The sequence below is a fragment of the Chenopodium quinoa genome, unplaced genomic scaffold (genome assembly GCF_001683475.1).
Source record: "Chenopodium quinoa cultivar QQ74 unplaced genomic scaffold, ASM168347v1, whole genome shotgun sequence".
Taxonomy (NCBI): Eukaryota; Viridiplantae; Streptophyta; class Magnoliopsida; order Caryophyllales; family Amaranthaceae; genus Chenopodium; species Chenopodium quinoa.
In genome coordinates this window covers 2371444-2390054 of record NW_018745395.1, presented here as the reverse complement: position 1 = coordinate 2390054, position 18611 = coordinate 2371444, and the positions used below count along the sequence as shown (strand labels likewise).

At 33.4% G+C, this 18611-nt stretch overlaps 2 protein-coding genes across 2 annotated transcripts; both read left to right on the top strand.

The window, feature by feature from the left end:
* The first annotated feature begins 848 nt into the window (after nt 1-848).
* LOC110712964 (ER membrane protein complex subunit 2-like) lies at nt 849-9693 on the top strand. The gene is made up of 9 exons (XM_021891423.1): nt 849-1251; nt 2814-2878; nt 3090-3138; nt 5663-5757; nt 5939-6024; nt 6477-6536; nt 6645-6726; nt 8928-9041; nt 9173-9693. The coding sequence occupies exons 1-9, from the start codon at nt 1065-1067 to the stop codon at nt 9332-9334; spliced, it is 900 nt and encodes a 299-aa protein (XP_021747115.1). The 5' UTR covers nt 849-1064; the 3' UTR covers nt 9335-9693.
* A 1034-nt stretch (nt 9694-10727) lies between these two features.
* LOC110712965 (GTP-binding protein YPTM2-like) lies at nt 10728-14600 on the top strand. Its single transcript, XM_021891424.1, has 8 exons — nt 10728-11035; nt 11437-11509; nt 11633-11680; nt 12514-12561; nt 12642-12713; nt 12805-12960; nt 13704-13807; nt 14214-14600. Exons 1-8 carry the CDS (start codon nt 11022-11024, stop codon nt 14305-14307), a joined length of 609 nt encoding a protein of 202 aa, XP_021747116.1. The 5' UTR covers nt 10728-11021; the 3' UTR covers nt 14308-14600.
* Nucleotides 14601-18611: the final 4011 nt, after the last annotated feature.

Sequence of the window (18611 nt, the reverse complement as noted above, 5' to 3'; positions counted from 1 at the left end):
TGATTATTTTTTACATCATTTTTTATTTAACATATCTTTTGTAATTCAGTAATTTGATCAAAATTTGTCAATTATATTATTAGTTTTTTATGTTTATAAAAATTAAAAACTAATTATAATAATGATAGTTTAATAATGGTTATTTAAAATTACCGTGCATGGCACGGGAATTAACCTAGTATAGAATATAAATGCTTTTCATGAAGTATAGACCCCCCCAAAAAAAACAAAAAAAAATGAAGGGAAAATTTTTAAGCAGTGAATGACATGTGTCATCACTTGTTTCGCTTTTAGTATTAATTTTTTATTGAAGGATAGTATTAAGTTATTGATAACTTAGTATTCCCTCTAAATTTTAAATATTTGCTCCACTTTCTTTTTTCGGCCGTTTTTAAATACTTGCTTCATTTCCTTATTTCGAAAAGTTTTTTTTACAGTATTTATAAATCATACGGAGTATTTTATTAATGTCATATTCTCTCTCCTCCAATTCTCTCCACTACTTTTGTTTTTTTTTTTTTTATAATTTTTTATTTTTCCTCCTACCCTACTACCTCCATATTTTATTAGTTTCTCCAATTTCTTCTAAAACCCCGCGCATAAAGAAATGGAACAAGTATTTAAAAACAATGGGAGAATTAAGTTATTCATTACTGATTGATTTCATAGTTATGTGACTAACATTGCGTTGTATTTTAAAAACATGTTGGGTCTTGTCGTGCTTCCGCCCTATCCCACTCCCATGGTAACGGGCTACAACCTAGACGCCTAGCCTACCTTTACCCTCGACCCATGGAGCACCCATCGTAGAACCGTGGTCTGTGGGTGCTCTACAAAAGCAAAAAGTCCTAATCCCAAAAATTATACACAAACTAAAACAAAACACAAAAATCTTGGAGCTTGCATTGGTTTTTCAGGATCCATGATTAATAACAGCAACACAACCAAGTAATTGCAGTAGTACCCTGAATCACTACAAGTCAAATCTCCCCGATTTCTCTCTCTTTCTTTCTCAAATCCCAAAATCACAAAATCACTGAAAATTCAGATTTAAGAGAGAGAAAATGGTGACCAAATTAGACGAGACTGAGTTGAAGAGATTAGAATCTCAAGTTGAGCATGGTGGTGGAGGTGCTTGGGAATACCTTTGTTTGGTTCGTAAACTCAAAATTCGACGCTCTGATAAGGTTTTGAAGCATGGATTAACGATTTTGAATGACCCCAAGAAGCGATCTGCTCTTGCGGATGAAGGTACTGTGGAATTCAATTGAATTTGTTTTAATTGTATTATGGTATTGGTTAATTTTTCTGGGTTTTAATTTGATTGTCAGTTCATCAATTTGGTTATTTACATTGATTAATGACATTAATTTGGGTATTTATTGTTGGGTATATTCCAATTTTCATGTTGGGTGATTGGAGTTTTGGTAATTGATGGTTGTTTTTTGATTAAATGTATTGTTGATTGGAATTTGTTTTTTTTTTTTTTGGTGATTAGGGGTTTTATTTGAATAATTTTATGCTTGCAATCGTACTCGAAATTCGCTTACTTCCATTGATGTTGGATTTAATTTGGATTCTTTGTAATAAGCATATTCCAATTTTGATGTATTGTTTGATTGGGAGTTTGGGACATTGTTTCCAGGTATTAACGATTAAATTGAACTTTAGATGTATCGTGGATTGGAATTTGGTGATTTATCCTTGCACTAAGATTAGTAGTGGTATAATCATATAATGGGCTAAAAAAAAATTATGCTGCCCAAATTCAATCGCAGACTAATCTTTGATGTAGTCCAGTTTTACTGAAGTGACAAGAATTAGTTGGTGAGTATAATTGTGTGAGAGTTTCTAATTGTGTGCTTGGATGCAATGCTGAAGGGTTAGGAAGGGACGGTATAGGTAAGGGTAGTCGGGTAGACGGTGGAGTGGGCTTGTGTTTTGCCTCCAAAGCTTTGCAAAGGATTTGGTTTATCAAAGTAAATATTTATTTTCTTTTCCCTTCTCTCCTCTTTCTCCTCTTTGTATCCAAATTAATGATAAAAGGATCATCATCCTTGCTCCCCAAATCTTCTAAGCCGTACACACTATAAGTTTGAGAAATTATTTGTTAACACTTGACAAAGATTTTCAGGCTCCCCCATGTGAGAGTCAGAGAGTACAGATATATATTGGGGTATACTAAATTACTAAGTTGAGTTTTCCTTAATTATTGTTCGGTGTGGTTTGTAATTGCCTTATTCTGTATTCAAAGGACAGTTTGTGTGTGCTACTTCTGCCACTACTATTCTTTATTGGATTGTGATTTAAGATAGTTCTTAGATAATGCAACAGTTTGGTAATGGGCTTATCTTATGCTACAAAGTAGGAGATCCAGATTCTAATTTCATTGTTTTGTCTAGTAAAATTTGGGGCTATATGTGTATATCCACCTCATAGCTCTCTTTGTGTGCCTACTTTTATGAGCAAATGAGCTTAGGTTGTGATCTTTAGCAACTTTGTTGAAAATTTAATTTACTGATGCTAGACAGAAATAGGAAAACTTTCCCTAATTTATACAGTTTAATATTTACTTTTTCCTACTTTTCTCTTGAGAAATGTTGTCTTTTCATCTCTAGTGGAATTAGTTGTGCTACTTTTCTTAAGTAGGTTAAGGGTATAACAATTACATGAGTACCAGATTAAAGGATAGGTTACAAAATAGGATATGTAATTTGTACTGGTTGGTAGTTATTATTTGTGTTTTGTGTAGAAATTTTAAAACATGGGTTTTAGGTCTCTTATCTAACTATAATATTTATTCTCTTTTGTAGAATGGACCTTATATGAACAAGTTGCCATTGCTGCCATGGACTGTAATTCTCTTGATACAGCGAGGGTATGTAGCGGTGAATCATGCCATCTATGTTTATATGTTAATCAATGCTTAGTTCACTCCCAACTTCCCAAGTCATTGTCTTGCCCCACAAGATATGCTTAATACTCACCAAATAGATAAAGCTGGTTCATTTCTTAATCACAACTCACAAGAGATGAATTACCTGTCATTTGTTTTCCTTTATGGATCTGTTGATGTTAAATTTTTGCAGGACTGCATTGAAGTTCTGAGCAAGAAATTCCCAGACAGCAAACGAGTTGGTGAGTTGTTCCCATTGATTTGGCTTTTACTTGCTCCATTATCAATTACATTTGATAGCTTGTTGCATACAGTGATACAAGTCTTCTTTGTTTTTATGGGAAGATAAACTGTGATTTTTTAATTTTTATTGGATCATAAGAGATTGGGTTTTACATTTACACAATGATGTTTATGTTAACCTATTGATTCCTTCAACATTTGTGTGACTTCTCATGTACTGAACCCTGTTATCTTTTTTTCTCCTTTATTTATAAAAATAAAATTGTTTTGTGGTATTTACTTTTGTTTGTGTTAATACATTGTATTAAGAGACTTGAAGCAAATTTGTGTCTTTTTTTTTTTAATAAATATTTATATATTAAATTGTGAGGCAAGTAACTTAGGTTTAGAGTGAGATAGGTCGCACTTGTATGAGTTACATTCTTTGATGGAAGTAGACGAATCTATTTGTTGGCGAATATGATCAAGGAACTAAGAAAGATGGCTATTTGCTATATGTTACTGTGTTTCATTCTACTCAAAAGTAAATTGGGTTTTGAACAAACTTATGGTTCATAATCCATATTGTGTGCAAGGGTCACTTAAGCTAGATGTTGCATTCCATTTGTTATAACTTTATTTAAAAGGTCAATGTTAATGTGAATTACATATAGTTTGATATGGAATTTCTATGCCTATGTTCAGTTAATGCATCTCCACTTGCAATTGAGTTTTTCTTTGTTTATGTCTGTTGCCACTCACTACTGCTGAGAATGTTGATAAGAACACAATGCTGAAAGACACATGTATGCTTCTTAACCTTGGATTTCCAACTCATTCACACCATACTACTCAGAAAGTCTATTAATCTTCAAATGATTATCTCAAATCGAAAAATCTGTCAGCGTTACAGCAATAATAAGAACAAATGCATATTGTGAGGAACAAGTTGGTCTATATTATGTGAAAAAGGGATGCACAAGGAAGTTTTGTTTTTTTTTTTTCATAATAATTTTGATTAATCAATGAAATTATATAATGGAAAATACATAATGTTTGTCCATAAAGAACAAGGCATTTTCTATATTAATATGTGAAATGGATATGGTCTGTAATTTCATTCTGTAATGGTGTTGGTTTTGGACCTCTTGTCAAATGAAAATAATGTTGTTGGGTCCAACTGACGAAACAAGGTTATATGGTCTAAGAAGTCTTTTATTTTGAGCATGATGTATGCATTTGAGTGAACCAAAGCACATAATCATTCTGCTTCCCTAATTAGCAGCATCATATCAAATTGTTATTGTTAATAGCGGTTGTGGTTTCCTGCTTTAATTGTTTAATTTAAAGTCTAAGGAAGACGAGGATTTATTAAATTCTGCTTAAGGTCTGGGTAATGTCTTTTGGTTGAAGGAATGTTGTGATAGAGGAGGATGGCCGAAAATTAAAATATTGTGACTTGAAGCTTAATCATTATTGTGATGAATTAGGTACATCTTAACATAGGCTTTAAGATAAAGCAGATCTTGCTTGTAAGATTGACACCCAAGAAAGTTCATTTGAAGTATTTGGCCACAAGTTAGAGAGGATGGTCCAAGGATATGACATATTATGTGGGCAAAAGGAAAGAACTGATGCTGTGGGCAAAACCAGGATGCTATACTATGTGGTTTATCAATCTTAGACAACAAAAGGCTCAAATTTGGACTCACAGATTGAAAAAAAAGATGTCTGTTGAGAATACAAAATATGTCAAAGGACATGGGATAGCTTTTTCTAAATATAAACCTAGTGTAATAAAGTTCAGGCATTAGAATATACATATAGCTCTCTTTGGAAAAGGCACGTTCTTTCACAGTTCCTCGTTAGGACTGTCCAGAAGTAAGATAGTCCTCGAAAATGAGCAGTTGAGTGTAGACCGTAGATCCCATGATTTTATTTGATTTGTCTGTGAGTATGAAGGTGAAGTCATTGTTAACAATCTTCGATTGATAGTCAATTTTATCAATTTTTTCGGCTATATATATGTATTGGATGACCTCTGTTACTTTTACGACCGAAGGTTTCTTATCCTATTGTTTCAGTCTCGTATCCTACACCATGAATGGTTACAGGTGCCCATGTGTGATACTTAAATCACTTAATACTAAATGGAGAAGCAAAAGTTGACTGATCCATGTCAAATGCTTTTTATGAAATTGGAACCTCTAAAGAGTGAAATGACATACTGTTCAACAACTGTGGATCACATTGATATTTATTTTGAATGTTAGATGTGCTGGAGATCTTAAAGGGAATTTTAGCATTAATGCATATATGTGTTCATACTTTATAGTAGAAATTATAATTTGGCAGCTCTTTTACTATTAGTTTGCCAAGGTGCATAGGCTCTATGCTTCATAGTTGGTATCGTTCGTGATGAACTAAACCTACTTTATTTATTGAATTGTTCACAAAGGCTGCATCTTGTTCTAAGTGTTGGATTTAGCAATCAGGCTATTTATAAACTTAGTTTTAATGTTCTATACATTGAATGTTTTACAGGTAAGTTAGAGGCTATGTTGCTAGAAGCAAAGGGTTGTTGGGAAGAGGCAGAAAGTGCTTACTCAAGTCTTCTTGAAGACAATCCACTTGATCAAGTAATTTTCATTTGCCTTGGTTGCCTACACCCTTCTGTTTCTCATCACTGTTGCATCTATTGGACCTTTAATGAGCTGATACCTGACTGCCTGTGATTTGTCTTGTCTGTTACAGAAGCAGTCAGTTTTGGGAACTTATTTTATTTCTGAAGCAATCACATTAATAATCTTTTCTCTGTAGGTGGTCCATAAAAGAAAAGTGGCCATGGCAAAGGCTAATGGTGATCTACTTAAGGCCATTGAATCCCTTAACAAATATTTGAAAGTGTAAGGCTCTTGCATCAGATTATTGCTGATGGTTTATCTCTACTTTGCTACTCCCTCCAATTGAAATGATAGCCACAGATTACTTTTGTGTTTATCGTAGTATTATACAGAGTGTCAAACTTTTTATTACAAATCAACAAATGTTTTTTTTTTCTTCTCTCCAAATTAAGAGCTATATACATGATAATCAGACTTTTGCATACCAGTTCTGTACAATCAACCAGAATTCTTAACATTTCCACTAAGAAAACTGGATTCTTCCTGCTTAGTTGCCAATGCATGTTTCTGTGATGTAAAGATAGCATGTCGTGACCATCTTAATGATGTGTCCTATTATTTTGAAATAGTAATTGTGTTTAATTTCCCCTCTTTTTGAAATAATTACAGTGTTTCTACAACTAAATGTATCTGAGATCTCGAGAAGTCATTCATTTGTGTCTTGTTTTTGCTAGATTTATGGCAGATAATGATGCATGGAGGGAACTTGCAGAAATCTATGTCTCACTGCAGATGTAAGGCATCTTGACTCGTAATTCATTCAAATTTATGTGCTTCCAACTTTACACTGCTCGACAAACTCCTTCCCTACTCATGCTTAACATTATGCTTTATGTAATTAGGTATAAGCAAGCTGCTTTTTGCTACGAGGAGCTCATATTAGCTCAACCCACAGTACCTATGTATCACCTTGCCTATGCTGATGTAAGTACTTTAACTCTTTTTCTAACCGTTCTTTTTTGGAGGATTTGTGTAATCTTACTGGAGAACCTTTGGGGAAGAAATGGAACCAGTAGAATTAACCTAGATAAGCCTGCATCCTGGAATTGTAGACCTGAAAGTCCTTTACATATTATTTGGGGGTAGTGGTGATTCTTCTCGAATCAAATCCCATAAAGTAAAGGGTAAAATTATGAGGGCTTGAGTGATTCCTAATCCTTGTTTCAACAACACCAATTTACCATGGAATACCTTGCAGTTCTGGAACAAAATTGTGCTAGTGAGTAACCTACAAATTTTTTGAAGTGGGTGGGCATGCAGTATAGTTATTTAGTAAACTATGTCAAATAAAAAATTAAGCAACGTTAAAATTGGGGATGTTTTGATTGTCAAGTGTGGATAAAGAGCATTTTTTTATCTCTTGATTCTTGAAGGCTTAAAGTTGTGATCTTCAAGTAAAAATGTGTATATAACAGCAAGCACCTTGCAGTATATAGTATAACATGAATTCACTTTTTTTTCATTATTGCTTCCTTCAGTTCCTTGCGTGTGGACTCATCACTAAGTGGTCCCAAACGTTTCTAAACCTTTGTATTTTGATGTTATTGACCCTACTATAATTGGTTCTGACTAAAGTGCTCAAAATTTTGACTAGGCAGGTTTTAGAGCGATATTCTGACTCAGCCCATAACGACCCTTGTTTATTGCTAACCCTAGTCTGACTCAGGCTGCTAACAATTTTGATTTGTCCGAAATGACCTGCCCCAACCCAATACAGGTTTTAGCCTTGTAGGAGAACTCAAATGAGAAGAATTATCATGGAAGGGCGGTATGTAAATCAGTGAGATATTCTATTGAAAAAGAGTGGACTGTCATTATGATACACTCATACACCCTGAATACCTATGGCTTCTGTTAACATATAGAATTGTATTAGCTATTAAATTATTGGATCAATAGTTTTGATTAGCTTATATCAGTAACATATTATTTAAAAGTGTCTATGAACCAGCAGCTTGGTAGGTATGTAAACATTTTTACTATTAAAACCCAATATGCTATTTTGAAACTGCTAGTTAGAACGGCATTTTGTAATTAGCATTTTGGGTATGCTAATACCTTTAATTACCAATCACTGACCTGGCCTATTTATTTTTGTCAAAATCCTGAATGGACTAATAGTCTAATACCCTCCTATAGCCAAAACCCTTTCCTTTTCTTCCTAGCTAGGGTTTGGGACACTGACATATGTGAAAGGGATCAGCTAGCCATATAAAGATTAAGGAAACAATAAGTCATTGCATATATAATTATCGATATATGTCGCAAATTTATTCTCACACTTTCAGCAATTCTTGTTTTGTTATGTTGTACACATGACCTAGAGGCTAGAACCCTAACATTAAGTGGCTTTACGGCCTTTACCTATGACTACAATTTCTCATCTCGCTGATTCTCTAATGTAGTGGAGACTAGGATCATGTATTGTGATAACAATTAACATGGCGTATCCAATTTTAATACTACCTCCGATTTTTATTAGTTGCAACTTTGAAATATTTTATATCTCACAAATAATTCCCCAAAGTTGCAACTAAAAAAATCAGAGCTAGTATTAATTTTCCAAGGGGATGGTGTATGTTTGCTCTTAGGACTGTTATGTGTTAGAGTTATTTCAAGGGATAAGATTCTTAAATATTTCACCCACTTTCCATTTGTTATCCTTGTTGACGATGGAATCACTGAATGGCCTGGTGCCTGATTGATGTTGACTTGTGTAATAGACTAACACTAACAAGGGTAGTTTGGGAATTTTAGTACTTTTAGGTTAGTAGCTCTTATTCCTAACTAAGCCTTAGTATAAATAAGGGATAGTATATGCATTTGCTATCATGTGAATTGTGAGGAAAAATGTTGAGAGTAGTAACCTCAAGTTACTAGGAGAGTGATAACCTAACGTTATCAAGAGAGTGATAGCCTTAAGCTATTAATCTATCCTTTTGTATCCAAATTCTGCCATTATTAATCTAAATTATCAAGCTTTTATATCTTAATTAGTCCTTAAATTAGAAAATCCTAAGTCAGTCCATAACAACTTGCATTATTGTTTTCACCTTACCTATAATCTGTTAAGAATGATATTTTTTCTGTTTAATTAATATGTTCGTTTTTCTTTTGCTACATAGGTGCTTTACACTCTTGGAGGATTGGAAAACCTTCAGACAGCTAAGAAATACTATGCTGCCACCATAGATTTTACGGGAGGCAAGAACACTAGGGCACTTTATGGTGTTTGCTTGGTCAGTTTTGTTCTTTCCCTCCATTCTTACCTCCTACATGGCATATTTATTTGTTTCATCGCCCATCACATCTAACATCTACATGCAAGTTGCTTTAAGTTGCTAATGATTTTCCATTAATCTAATTACAGTGTACTGCTGCCATTGGGCAGCTGGCCAAAGGCCGAAACAAGGAGGATAAGGAGAGTGAGTTGCATTCCCTTGCCGCCAAAGTCTTGGAGAGAGACTACAAATATAGGGCACCTGATAAGCTTCCTTTGCTGACATCTACCTTGAAAAACTTGAAACGTTAGTCATAGCTCTTCAATAATTGAGTTCTATGTTCATTTCATTGATATTCTAACAGCTATAGAGGCCACAGTATCATGTGATAATGGTGACATTATTTAAATTTTGTTTCCTATGCATTTTACTTTTATTCATTATGTTTTCTCTTTTCTTTACTAGTTTTGACCCGTTACAGGGCTTTTTTAACGATAATTCCGTTTGTCGGAAATTTACGCAATTGTGTTTAGAAGGATTTAATGTCGAAGTACTCTGTATGTCAATTAGATGTTTTTTTAGCTGGGTTAGCAGATGATTAATATGTTCTCTATTTATTTTGTACTCCGTATTATTTACATTCCTACGCAAAAGTGATAATTTCTAATAATGGTCCTAAGCTAATTATTAATTTGACGTAATATGTTGTGATTATCAATCATTGTAGTTGATTATTATTTTGACGTAGTTTGTTGTGATTATCAATCATTTTGCGTAACACCTGGGAAAGCATTTGGGATCTATTCGGCCAAGTTCTAGTTTTATGTCGTTATTCAAATTAGAGTGATTTCCAATCCATACAAAACACTTCACTAGAAAATGTCTAAAGCCCTATTCTCTTAATAAAAAATAAAGTACAATAAAAATCAATAATTTTAAAGATTATCAATTTAAAAAAAATAATTTCAGTTTAACAAAATAAGGTGAATAAAATAATCATACTAGATACTAAAGTAATCACCAGCATTATCCCTAAAGCACACGTAAAAAAAAAAAAAAAAAAACCCTATAAAATAGAAAAATAATAACAACTTAAATAAATAAAATATTTTCTTAATCGTCATCTATAAAATGTATATTCCCTTAAATCTTTAATTTAATCGTTAGCATATAAAATGTGTTGTTCGTTTTCTACTTAAAAAAAAGGATTTTAACTCAATTTTAAATTCATATAAAACATGTTTACACACTAAAATTAGTCGATAAGTACTCTACATTACCGTATCTATTTAAAAAAAAAAAAAAAAAATTTCCCTTGTGAATATCCGAGCGTTGCTCAGGTAAAGAACTAGTATGGCGAATAAAATAAAGTGTAAATTTCTTAATTAGCCCACATTCTGACAAAATTATCGGCATTCTTTCCATATCATCCGTTAAAAGCATTTTTTTTTTTTAAAACCGATTTAGACCAAAACCGCTAATTGAACTAGCATATATACCTTAAATAAAACCTCTAATTGAATAAGCGGGTGATGGGTTGTATCACCACTCGAATGCCCCCTAACCCATTACAAGATCCGTCCAGTATATGCTTCTACATGTTGGGTTAAGAATTATCCGAATTAATTATACTCTCGCCGTCCCATAACATACTCCAAATTAAATAACAAAAGAAAAGCTAATACACCTGGCTAAGGAAAAGAAGCCGTGCACAGCAGTTCATAAGACACAAAGATCCCGGCCTTCACACGTTCTTCTAAAGTATAAACACTGGTCACCCACACATACACTATTTCTTTTTCTCGATCGTCGGTCTCATTAACAAATTTCCCCCAATTTTTTTGCAACCACGATTCCCCCAAATCTCTGTATCCCTATTTTCGCTCTCATCTTTCCTATTTTCGCTACTCAATCGATCTAATTCTACTCTTTCACTCGTCAATTTTTCTGGGTGGAAGATCAAATCTAGGGTTTCGATCATCTTCACGATTTGTCAGCATGAATCAAGAATAGTATGTTCTCTTAATTTAGCTGATTATTGTTTATATTGTTATGAATTTTGGTTGATTTCAGTTGTAGACTGGATTTTAGGGTAAGGGTTTTCTGATTTGGTATTTTAATTTTAATTTTTTTTTTAATTGGGGCTAAATAGTGTAGGTTGTTTGGATGTTAGCAGAAGATTATGTAATTGTAAATAGGTGGACTTGTTTTTAATGATTATGTAATTAGTTATGGTTATGGTTTGTTGGTATTGTGCAGAAATTACAATGTATGTAAATAAATTGGTGAAAATGTAGTTCTTTGGATTGGTGGGTTAATATAGATGTTATTCTGTGATTATGTTATCTTTTTGAGTCTAAGACAATTGATTGATATGCTATGATTTTGATGTTGAACAATGTCTGTGGTGCAGTGATTACCTTTTTAAGCTTTTGCTTATTGGAGATTCTGGTGTTGGAAAATCATGCCTTCTGCTGAGATTTGCGGTAAAATGTTAGCTTTTGGTTTTGTTTGTATTGAGAAAATGGGTCTCGGCTCCTTTTCTGCTTCATGCTTCTTAGGAATGATTATTGTGTACTAATTGGAGCTTTAATGCTTCTCTTATGCAGGATGATTCATATGTCGAGAGCTACATAAGCACAATCGGCGTTGATTTTGTGAGTATATTTTCCTGATGTGGCAATGAACTACTTTCCTCCTTCCTCTACCCCGTTATAAAAAGTTATGTTGAGTAGATTTGATTTTTCTTTAGACTATTAGAACTGTAAATTTTACTTGGTGTGAAATAATGATCTGTTTCATGTTCTAGTTATAGGACATTGTTATATAACCCTATATCTGGAAATTGAGACATTAATTGGTGATATTGAACATCCGAACATGTTAGGGCTATTAGTCAGCTAAGTGAGGTGATCCTTGCTTTGGTATTATTAGCCGGTTGTTTGTAGGCATAAAGATTTATTCTACCCATTGCTGTAATGTCACATTTGTATATTAAATGTGATTAAAGAGGGCTAAGGTACTTTGAGTCTTTGACTAGTTAAAATAGAGTTGTTCAGTCTAAGATGTTATTCCTAAAAGGGTAAAATTTAGTCCTTTCTTTTTTTTTTTTTTTTTCCTCTTTTCTTGTCTTTTCATGTATTTACTCTTTCTTATCTTTACGTCCACTCTTTGAAGACTGAACAATGATAATTATTTAAGTAAAATATTTCAAAGACTAATTCTTTTGATTTTTTTTTAAGTACTGGAATATATGAGTTGTAAAATGTTAGTGTCCTTGCTTCTAGATATCTAATGAATTTTTTTAACTGTGTTTTATATATATATATATATATATATATATATATATATATATATATATATATATATATATATATATATATATATATACAAAAAAAACAAACAAAAAAAAAAAAAAAAGAAAAAGAAAAAAGAGAAAGTGTCGGATTTACTTTACTGATCAGTTTTCTGAAATAATTTTCTTTTGTAGAAAATTCGTACAGTCGAGCAAGATGGGAAAACCATTAAGCTTCAAATTGTAAGTATTTGCATTTTTGCAGTTGCTATGTGAATTATAAGCTTGGAAACAGACTTTGATGTCACTCTTGCCCAATATAGTGGGATACTGCAGGACAAGAGCGTTTTCGGACTATTACAAGTAGTTACTACCGTGGTGCTCATGGAATCATAGTAAGCTGATGAATCTTTGTATTCTATCTAAAAGTCATAGTGCCTTGTTAATGTTTGTGTTTTCTTTGCATTAATGCGATGTTTCTTTTAGATTGTGTATGATGTAACAGATCAACAAAGCTTTGATAATGTCAAGCAATGGCTGAACGAAATTGATCGCTATGCAAGTGACAATGTTGTCAAAATTTTGGTCGGAAACAAAAGTGATTTGACTTCTAACAAGGTGGTTTCATATGAAACAGCAAAGGTATTGTTAGCCTACTCTTGCACTTTGATTTTATTTCATATATTCATTCCGAGGTATTTGGTGTTGGATCAGCCTGCTCTGATGAACCATCATTTAGGTCAATGTTTTTTTCTGTCTGCAAAAGTGAAATTTTGAGAGAAGATCAATGTTTCCATCTCACCCTTTTGGAAGAGTGTGTGCTTTTTGAAAACCTAAGTGTCACCTTTTCTTGCTGCTGACCATTTATCCCACTTGTCATCTGGTGCCATTGAAAGACAAATGTAGTCCCTAGTGTTGAAAGTGTCTTCTAGCATCTTGTTAGTCAATTTCCAATATGAAGGACCCTATAAAGAAAAAAGAACCTATATTTTGAAAAGAGTCGTCCTATCAGCATTTAGCAATATGCTGATCATTGAAACTGGCCTTATCCAATTGTAGGAACCATGACTAGCTATGTTCTTTTTGTAGGATTTTTTTTTGTTGTTTCAATTGTGGGTTAAAATTAGTGACATTTGTCTCATGGAGCTCAAGTGGAAGTCATTTTGATCGGTGGAGGGAATGGTTTTTGTGTATGGGAACATCTATTGCTATGACCTATTGGTATGACTTATGATACATTGAACATAGGGAAAGCACATCCAAGATAAGATTTCTTTTGACCATTTGGCTTTTTGAAATAGTTAAATTGGAATTGGTGTTATTTTGATGAATTTATTTGATAATGAGGTGTTTGAAAATTAATTATGCTTCTTATCTTTTGTAAGGCATTCGCTGATGAGATTGGAATCCCATTCTTGGAAACAAGTGCTAAGAATTCAACAAATGTAGAAGACGCATTCATGACAATGGCTGCAGAGATAAAAAAAAGGTTAGGTTTCGCTTTCTCTTTTTTGAGATAAACCAAATCAATATTGTCATCATCATTTTTTCGAAAGCTTCTATATAAACTAAGTCCTATAATGTTTACAAGATGGATTTGACCAAATATGATGATGTATGACCTTGTATACGTGCTGGATTTTTTTATTCAACTTTGGAAAAAGCCCTATATCAAAAGTCTGCAGAGTAATTGTTTCAGATTACAAGATTAGGTGGTTAACACTTAGCAGTCTGAAGAGCATATTGTGTTATGGCTTGGCTATGTTTTTAATCCATTTTTGGTTATTGATTAGATTTCTGCTTCACTGTACTGTCCTACACTTCTAATTGATGAATTACCCTTTTGTGGCTGGATAGTTGTAATGTTTTCTAAAATTCACTTTTTCCGTATGTAGAGTGGCAAGCCAACCAGCATCAAGTGCTACCGGACCAACAACAGTACCAATCCGTGGGCAGCCTGTGGGACAGAAGTCCAACTGTTGCTCGTGATTTATGGGTCTTTCTGTTATGCTTTTAATCAGGGCATGCCATAGAGCAGGACTGCACAACCAAAGAAAAGTGACAGGGTGTGTTGTTCATCAGTCTTATTGCAAGTTTCATGTCTGTATATTATGTTTTACTCGATGAAATTGATGTGTGATCTTTTATGTGTTGGATAGATCTTTTATGTGTTGGATAGAATTTAAATTTGTTATTCTCATCAACAGTAGCTTGATATACACTTAAAAGTGGTGGTTGTTCTGGACCCAATGAAACTGTTCTATTTGCTTTTAAGCATCTAACTTGGATCTTTTAAATTATGTTATTTAAGATTATTACCCATATATCCTTTGTCATGAAGACAAATGGTAGCCTGGGTGGTGAACTACGGGTTGATTCTCAGATTGATCCTTCCTCGAGCAGAGGGTAGGGAGTCTGTATTAGCTTTTACTTGTGCCCTATGTAGCTATGCTCAAGTAAGTGAACAAAAAAGGAGATCAACTGCCCCTCTGACTGAGAAATGGTTCTGGAAATCGTCTAGCACCAGACATCCCTATCTGGCCACTAGAAAAACTCTCCGGTCTCCCCATTATAATACTACCGTTTTAAAATAAAAGTTACACTGGTTGGGCTTTCAATTAAGGAATAGGCGAGGTTACAGTTCAACAGATGAGAGGAATCATGTGATGAGTACCAAAAATGGGTTTTAGCAATTAACTAGTTTGTGGCCCGGGCATGTCCCGGATTTTTCTTTAGTGATAATAATATTTTGTAAACAATATATATATATATATATATATATATATATATATATATATATATATATATATATATATATATATATATATATATATATTGTTTTTGGGAAAAATATATGGGTGGAAAGAAATGCATTAGTTGCTAGTTTTAAAATTAAAAAATAAACAACTCAGAATGACTTACTTAACAAAAGAGAGGAAAACCACAAATATGCAATTAGGTCTTCAACAATTTTAAATAGCATATAAGTAGGCATAAAGTAATTAGCACCAACAACAAATACTCAACACAAAATAAACTTTAGGCTAGACCTGGCAAATGGGTCATTCGGGTTGGGTATGGGTCGGGTCAAGTTCAAGTTAAAAGGTTATCGGGTCAAGTTTGGGTCGGATCGGGTCATTTTGGGTTTCGGGTTGATTTCGGGTCGACTGATAATCGGGTCGGGTATCGGGTTAACACTTCGGGTCGAGTTCAGGTCGGGTCAAGTTTGGGTCGGGTCAATTTTCGGGTCGGGTCAGTTTAGGTCGGGTCAATTTCCGAGTCATCTTTGGGTCGGGTCAACTTCGAGTCAAGTCATATTTGGGTGATTCATTGGGTTAAATTCAACTCTGTATATATATTTATTTATGTATTTTTTTGACGAAAAACTCACTATATTTATTAAGGCTATTTTTTTCATGGATTATAGTAATTGTTTGATTTTTATTAACCTTTTTTTTTTTTTTTTTTTTTTTTTTTTTTTTTTTTTTTTGTGTTTAGACTGAGAATCCCTTTCAAGATCTCCTAAAACTAAGAGGGATACTCTACTAACTAATTGAGTTATACCTCACTCTCTTATTGATCTTAGTTATAATACGTACTCTTATTATCATTGTCATTGTTGTAATAATTTCTTTGAATTATTCTTATACTCCCTCCGTCCCAAATTACTCTTAACGATTTGACATTTTGCACTATTCACATATCTCACTTTGATCATCTTTTTTAGCTATATATGAAAATCAATGTAGTCATGTAAGATTAGTTGGGTCTATTTTAATGTATAATTTCCTAGTATAAACTTTTTATAACTTATATAATTATTTACTAAAAGAAGTTAAAGATCGGGTCATTTTCGGGTCGGGTCAACTTCGGGTCTCGGGTCAACTTCGGGTCTCGGGGTAACTTCGAGTCGGGTCGTTTCGAGTCAACTTCGGGTTGGATCATTTCGGGTTTCGGGTCAAGGTCGGGTCAGTTCCACTTCGGGTCGGATATGGGTCGGGTTGGGTTAATTCGGGTTTTGGGTCAATTTCGGGTCACTGGTTTTGGGTCGATTTCGGGTCATAGGTCGGGTCATTCGAGTCAGGTTATCGGGTCTGGGTCAGGATTGCCAAGTCTACTTTAGGCTACGTATCAAAAATATTTATAAAAGGAAGAAATAATGGTATGAATTTATTTTTTGGCTGTAATTGAAAACATCTGTTACAAAAATTAACAAGTAATGAGCAACGTTATGTATTTAAGGCTATATATAAGGATTAACAAGTAGAGAGGAAAAAAATGTCTAATCGTTGCACATAATATATAACTGAGGTAGTATAAAATTAGGAATTATAAAAACACGCGTAAATCAGTGTTATTAGTGTTTATATTTTGATGATTTTATAACTTTTTACGTTTTTTAAAGGTAAATTTAATGTTTATATGTAGTCCTAACATTTATCAAGAAGTAAGACCCTTCAATTCTTTAACATGTGATGGTGACATGGTGTGATGGTGGTGGTTATGTAGAGGGACCAATATTTTGAGGACACTAAAAAAATGGTGGTTCTAATGCCCACAATTTGTCTTAGGTTGTGTTTGGATACTCGCATTTCATTTGAAATCATTGATTTCAATTCCAGAATTTCTATTTTTAGAATTTATTTCCAAGTTTCTTGTTTGGCAAATTAAGAGTTTCAAATTTGGAATTTCAAATTCCAAAAACTTGTTTGGGGAAACAAAGAAATTCAGATCCTTTTTCTAATCTTTGTTTTTTTTTTTTCTTTTTTTTTTCACCATTAATTTCCAGAATTCTGTTTTGCTTTTTTATTTTCCCTAAAATATAAATTTTAGCAGAAGATAAAGCCGAGCGAAGAACGAAATTAAACAATAAAAAATTAGGGGAAAATCAAAACCCTAATTTCATCAAATTGACAAAATTAAGCAACCAAAAATTAGGGGAAAATCGAAACCCGAATTTTATCAAATTGACAAAATTCAACAACCAAAAATTCTGAGAAAATCGAAAGCTTATCACACAGATAAAAAAGAGGGTAAGAGTAGAGAAATTCAAAAGCCACTACAAAGGAGGATTAAGGTACACTTTAATCAAGGATTAAGGTACACTTTAATGGAGGATTCAAGGTACGCTTCAATGGCGAAGAAAGCTCAAACGCCGCTACAATGGAGGATTAAGGTACGCATCAATGGCAGAGAAAGCTCACACATCGCTTCAATTGAGAATTAACCGAACACGTTGACGAAGGAAAGGAAGCTCACTAGTTACTTTAATGGAGAAGAACATGTTGCTTATAGTAGAGAAGTCACGATCTTCATCAATGGAGGAGAGAGAAAATAGAATACCCAGCCCTTAGGAGAGAGAATTTGGGAAATTAGGCATAGGAGAAAGAGTAGGGCTTTTTTTTTTTTTTTTTTTTTTTTTTTTTACTGAATGTTGGAATTTGGAATGACAGCTTTATAATTGGAATTTCAATTCAATCAAAATTAACTTAAGTTTTAATAAACTTGGATTTGGGCCAAATCCAATTTCCAAATTAGAGTTAATCCAAACAATGTAATTGGGCAAAATCCAGAATTTCAAATGAAATTATGGTTCCCAAACAGGCCATTAAACGGATCACTATGCCCTTCTCCTTGTCAATACCCGCATCAGTGTTTTGCAGAATTTTTCAGAAATTGTACTAAACAAAATAACATTCATCATCATCACCATAATTATATAAAAAATTCTCCACATGCTCCATGATTCATAAAATGGGTATCGAAAAACAGGGGAAGTCAGATGTCAATAAACCAAAATCAAGAAATTTAACAGATTCCTTTGAAAAATTGACATTAATATCCCAATAAACCTTCAATTATTGTAATTTAATGATTAATAGCTCTCCCCAACCGTTAACCCCACCGTCATCACCATCTCCTTTTGAAACCACCCGCGGGGAAAAGACTTTTTTTTTTAAACAAATCAATTCATTAATAAAAAGTCATCTGACATCTACAAATGAAATATAAATTAACTACATAAAATTGAATCAAATTAGGTTTTCCTTCAGCAGAGCTACGATCGTTGAAAAGATCTTGCACTGTGGTACATCTCTCGCACACAAAGCAGGAATATACATTCTTTTCGGAGAGACGACCGTCTAACGATTTGTTGTAGCCGTAAGGATGATTCTCATCTGATTCGCCTGAACGCATTTGAAACTTTGTCAACCGTTGACCCGCCGGAAAAGACTTGGGGAAACGGACTTAAACAAATAAATTCGTTACAACCTCTAGAGTCCACCGTGCTA

What these genes read in the sequence shown, in the direction of transcription:
- LOC110712965 (XM_021891424.1), top strand. An exon ending in GCCTTCTGCTGAGATTTGCG is followed by an intron (nt 11,510 to 11,632) that starts GTAAAATGTTAG and finishes TCTCTTATGCAG; the next exon opens with GATGATTCATATGTCGAGAG. An exon ending in AAACCATTAAGCTTCAAATT is followed by an intron (nt 12,562 to 12,641) that starts GTAAGTATTTGC and finishes TGCCCAATATAG; the next exon opens with TGGGATACTGCAGGACAAGA.
- LOC110712964 (XM_021891423.1), top strand. Translation starts at nt 1,065, where the DNA reads ATGGTGACCAAATTAGACGAGACTGAGTTGAAGAGATTAGAATCTCAA. An exon ending in ATTCTCTTGATACAGCGAGG is followed by an intron (nt 2,879 to 3,089) that starts GTATGTAGCGGT and finishes AAATTTTTGCAG; the next exon opens with GACTGCATTGAAGTTCTGAG. An exon ending in CCCAGACAGCAAACGAGTTG is followed by an intron (nt 3,139 to 5,662) that starts GTGAGTTGTTCC and finishes AATGTTTTACAG; the next exon opens with GTAAGTTAGAGGCTATGTTG.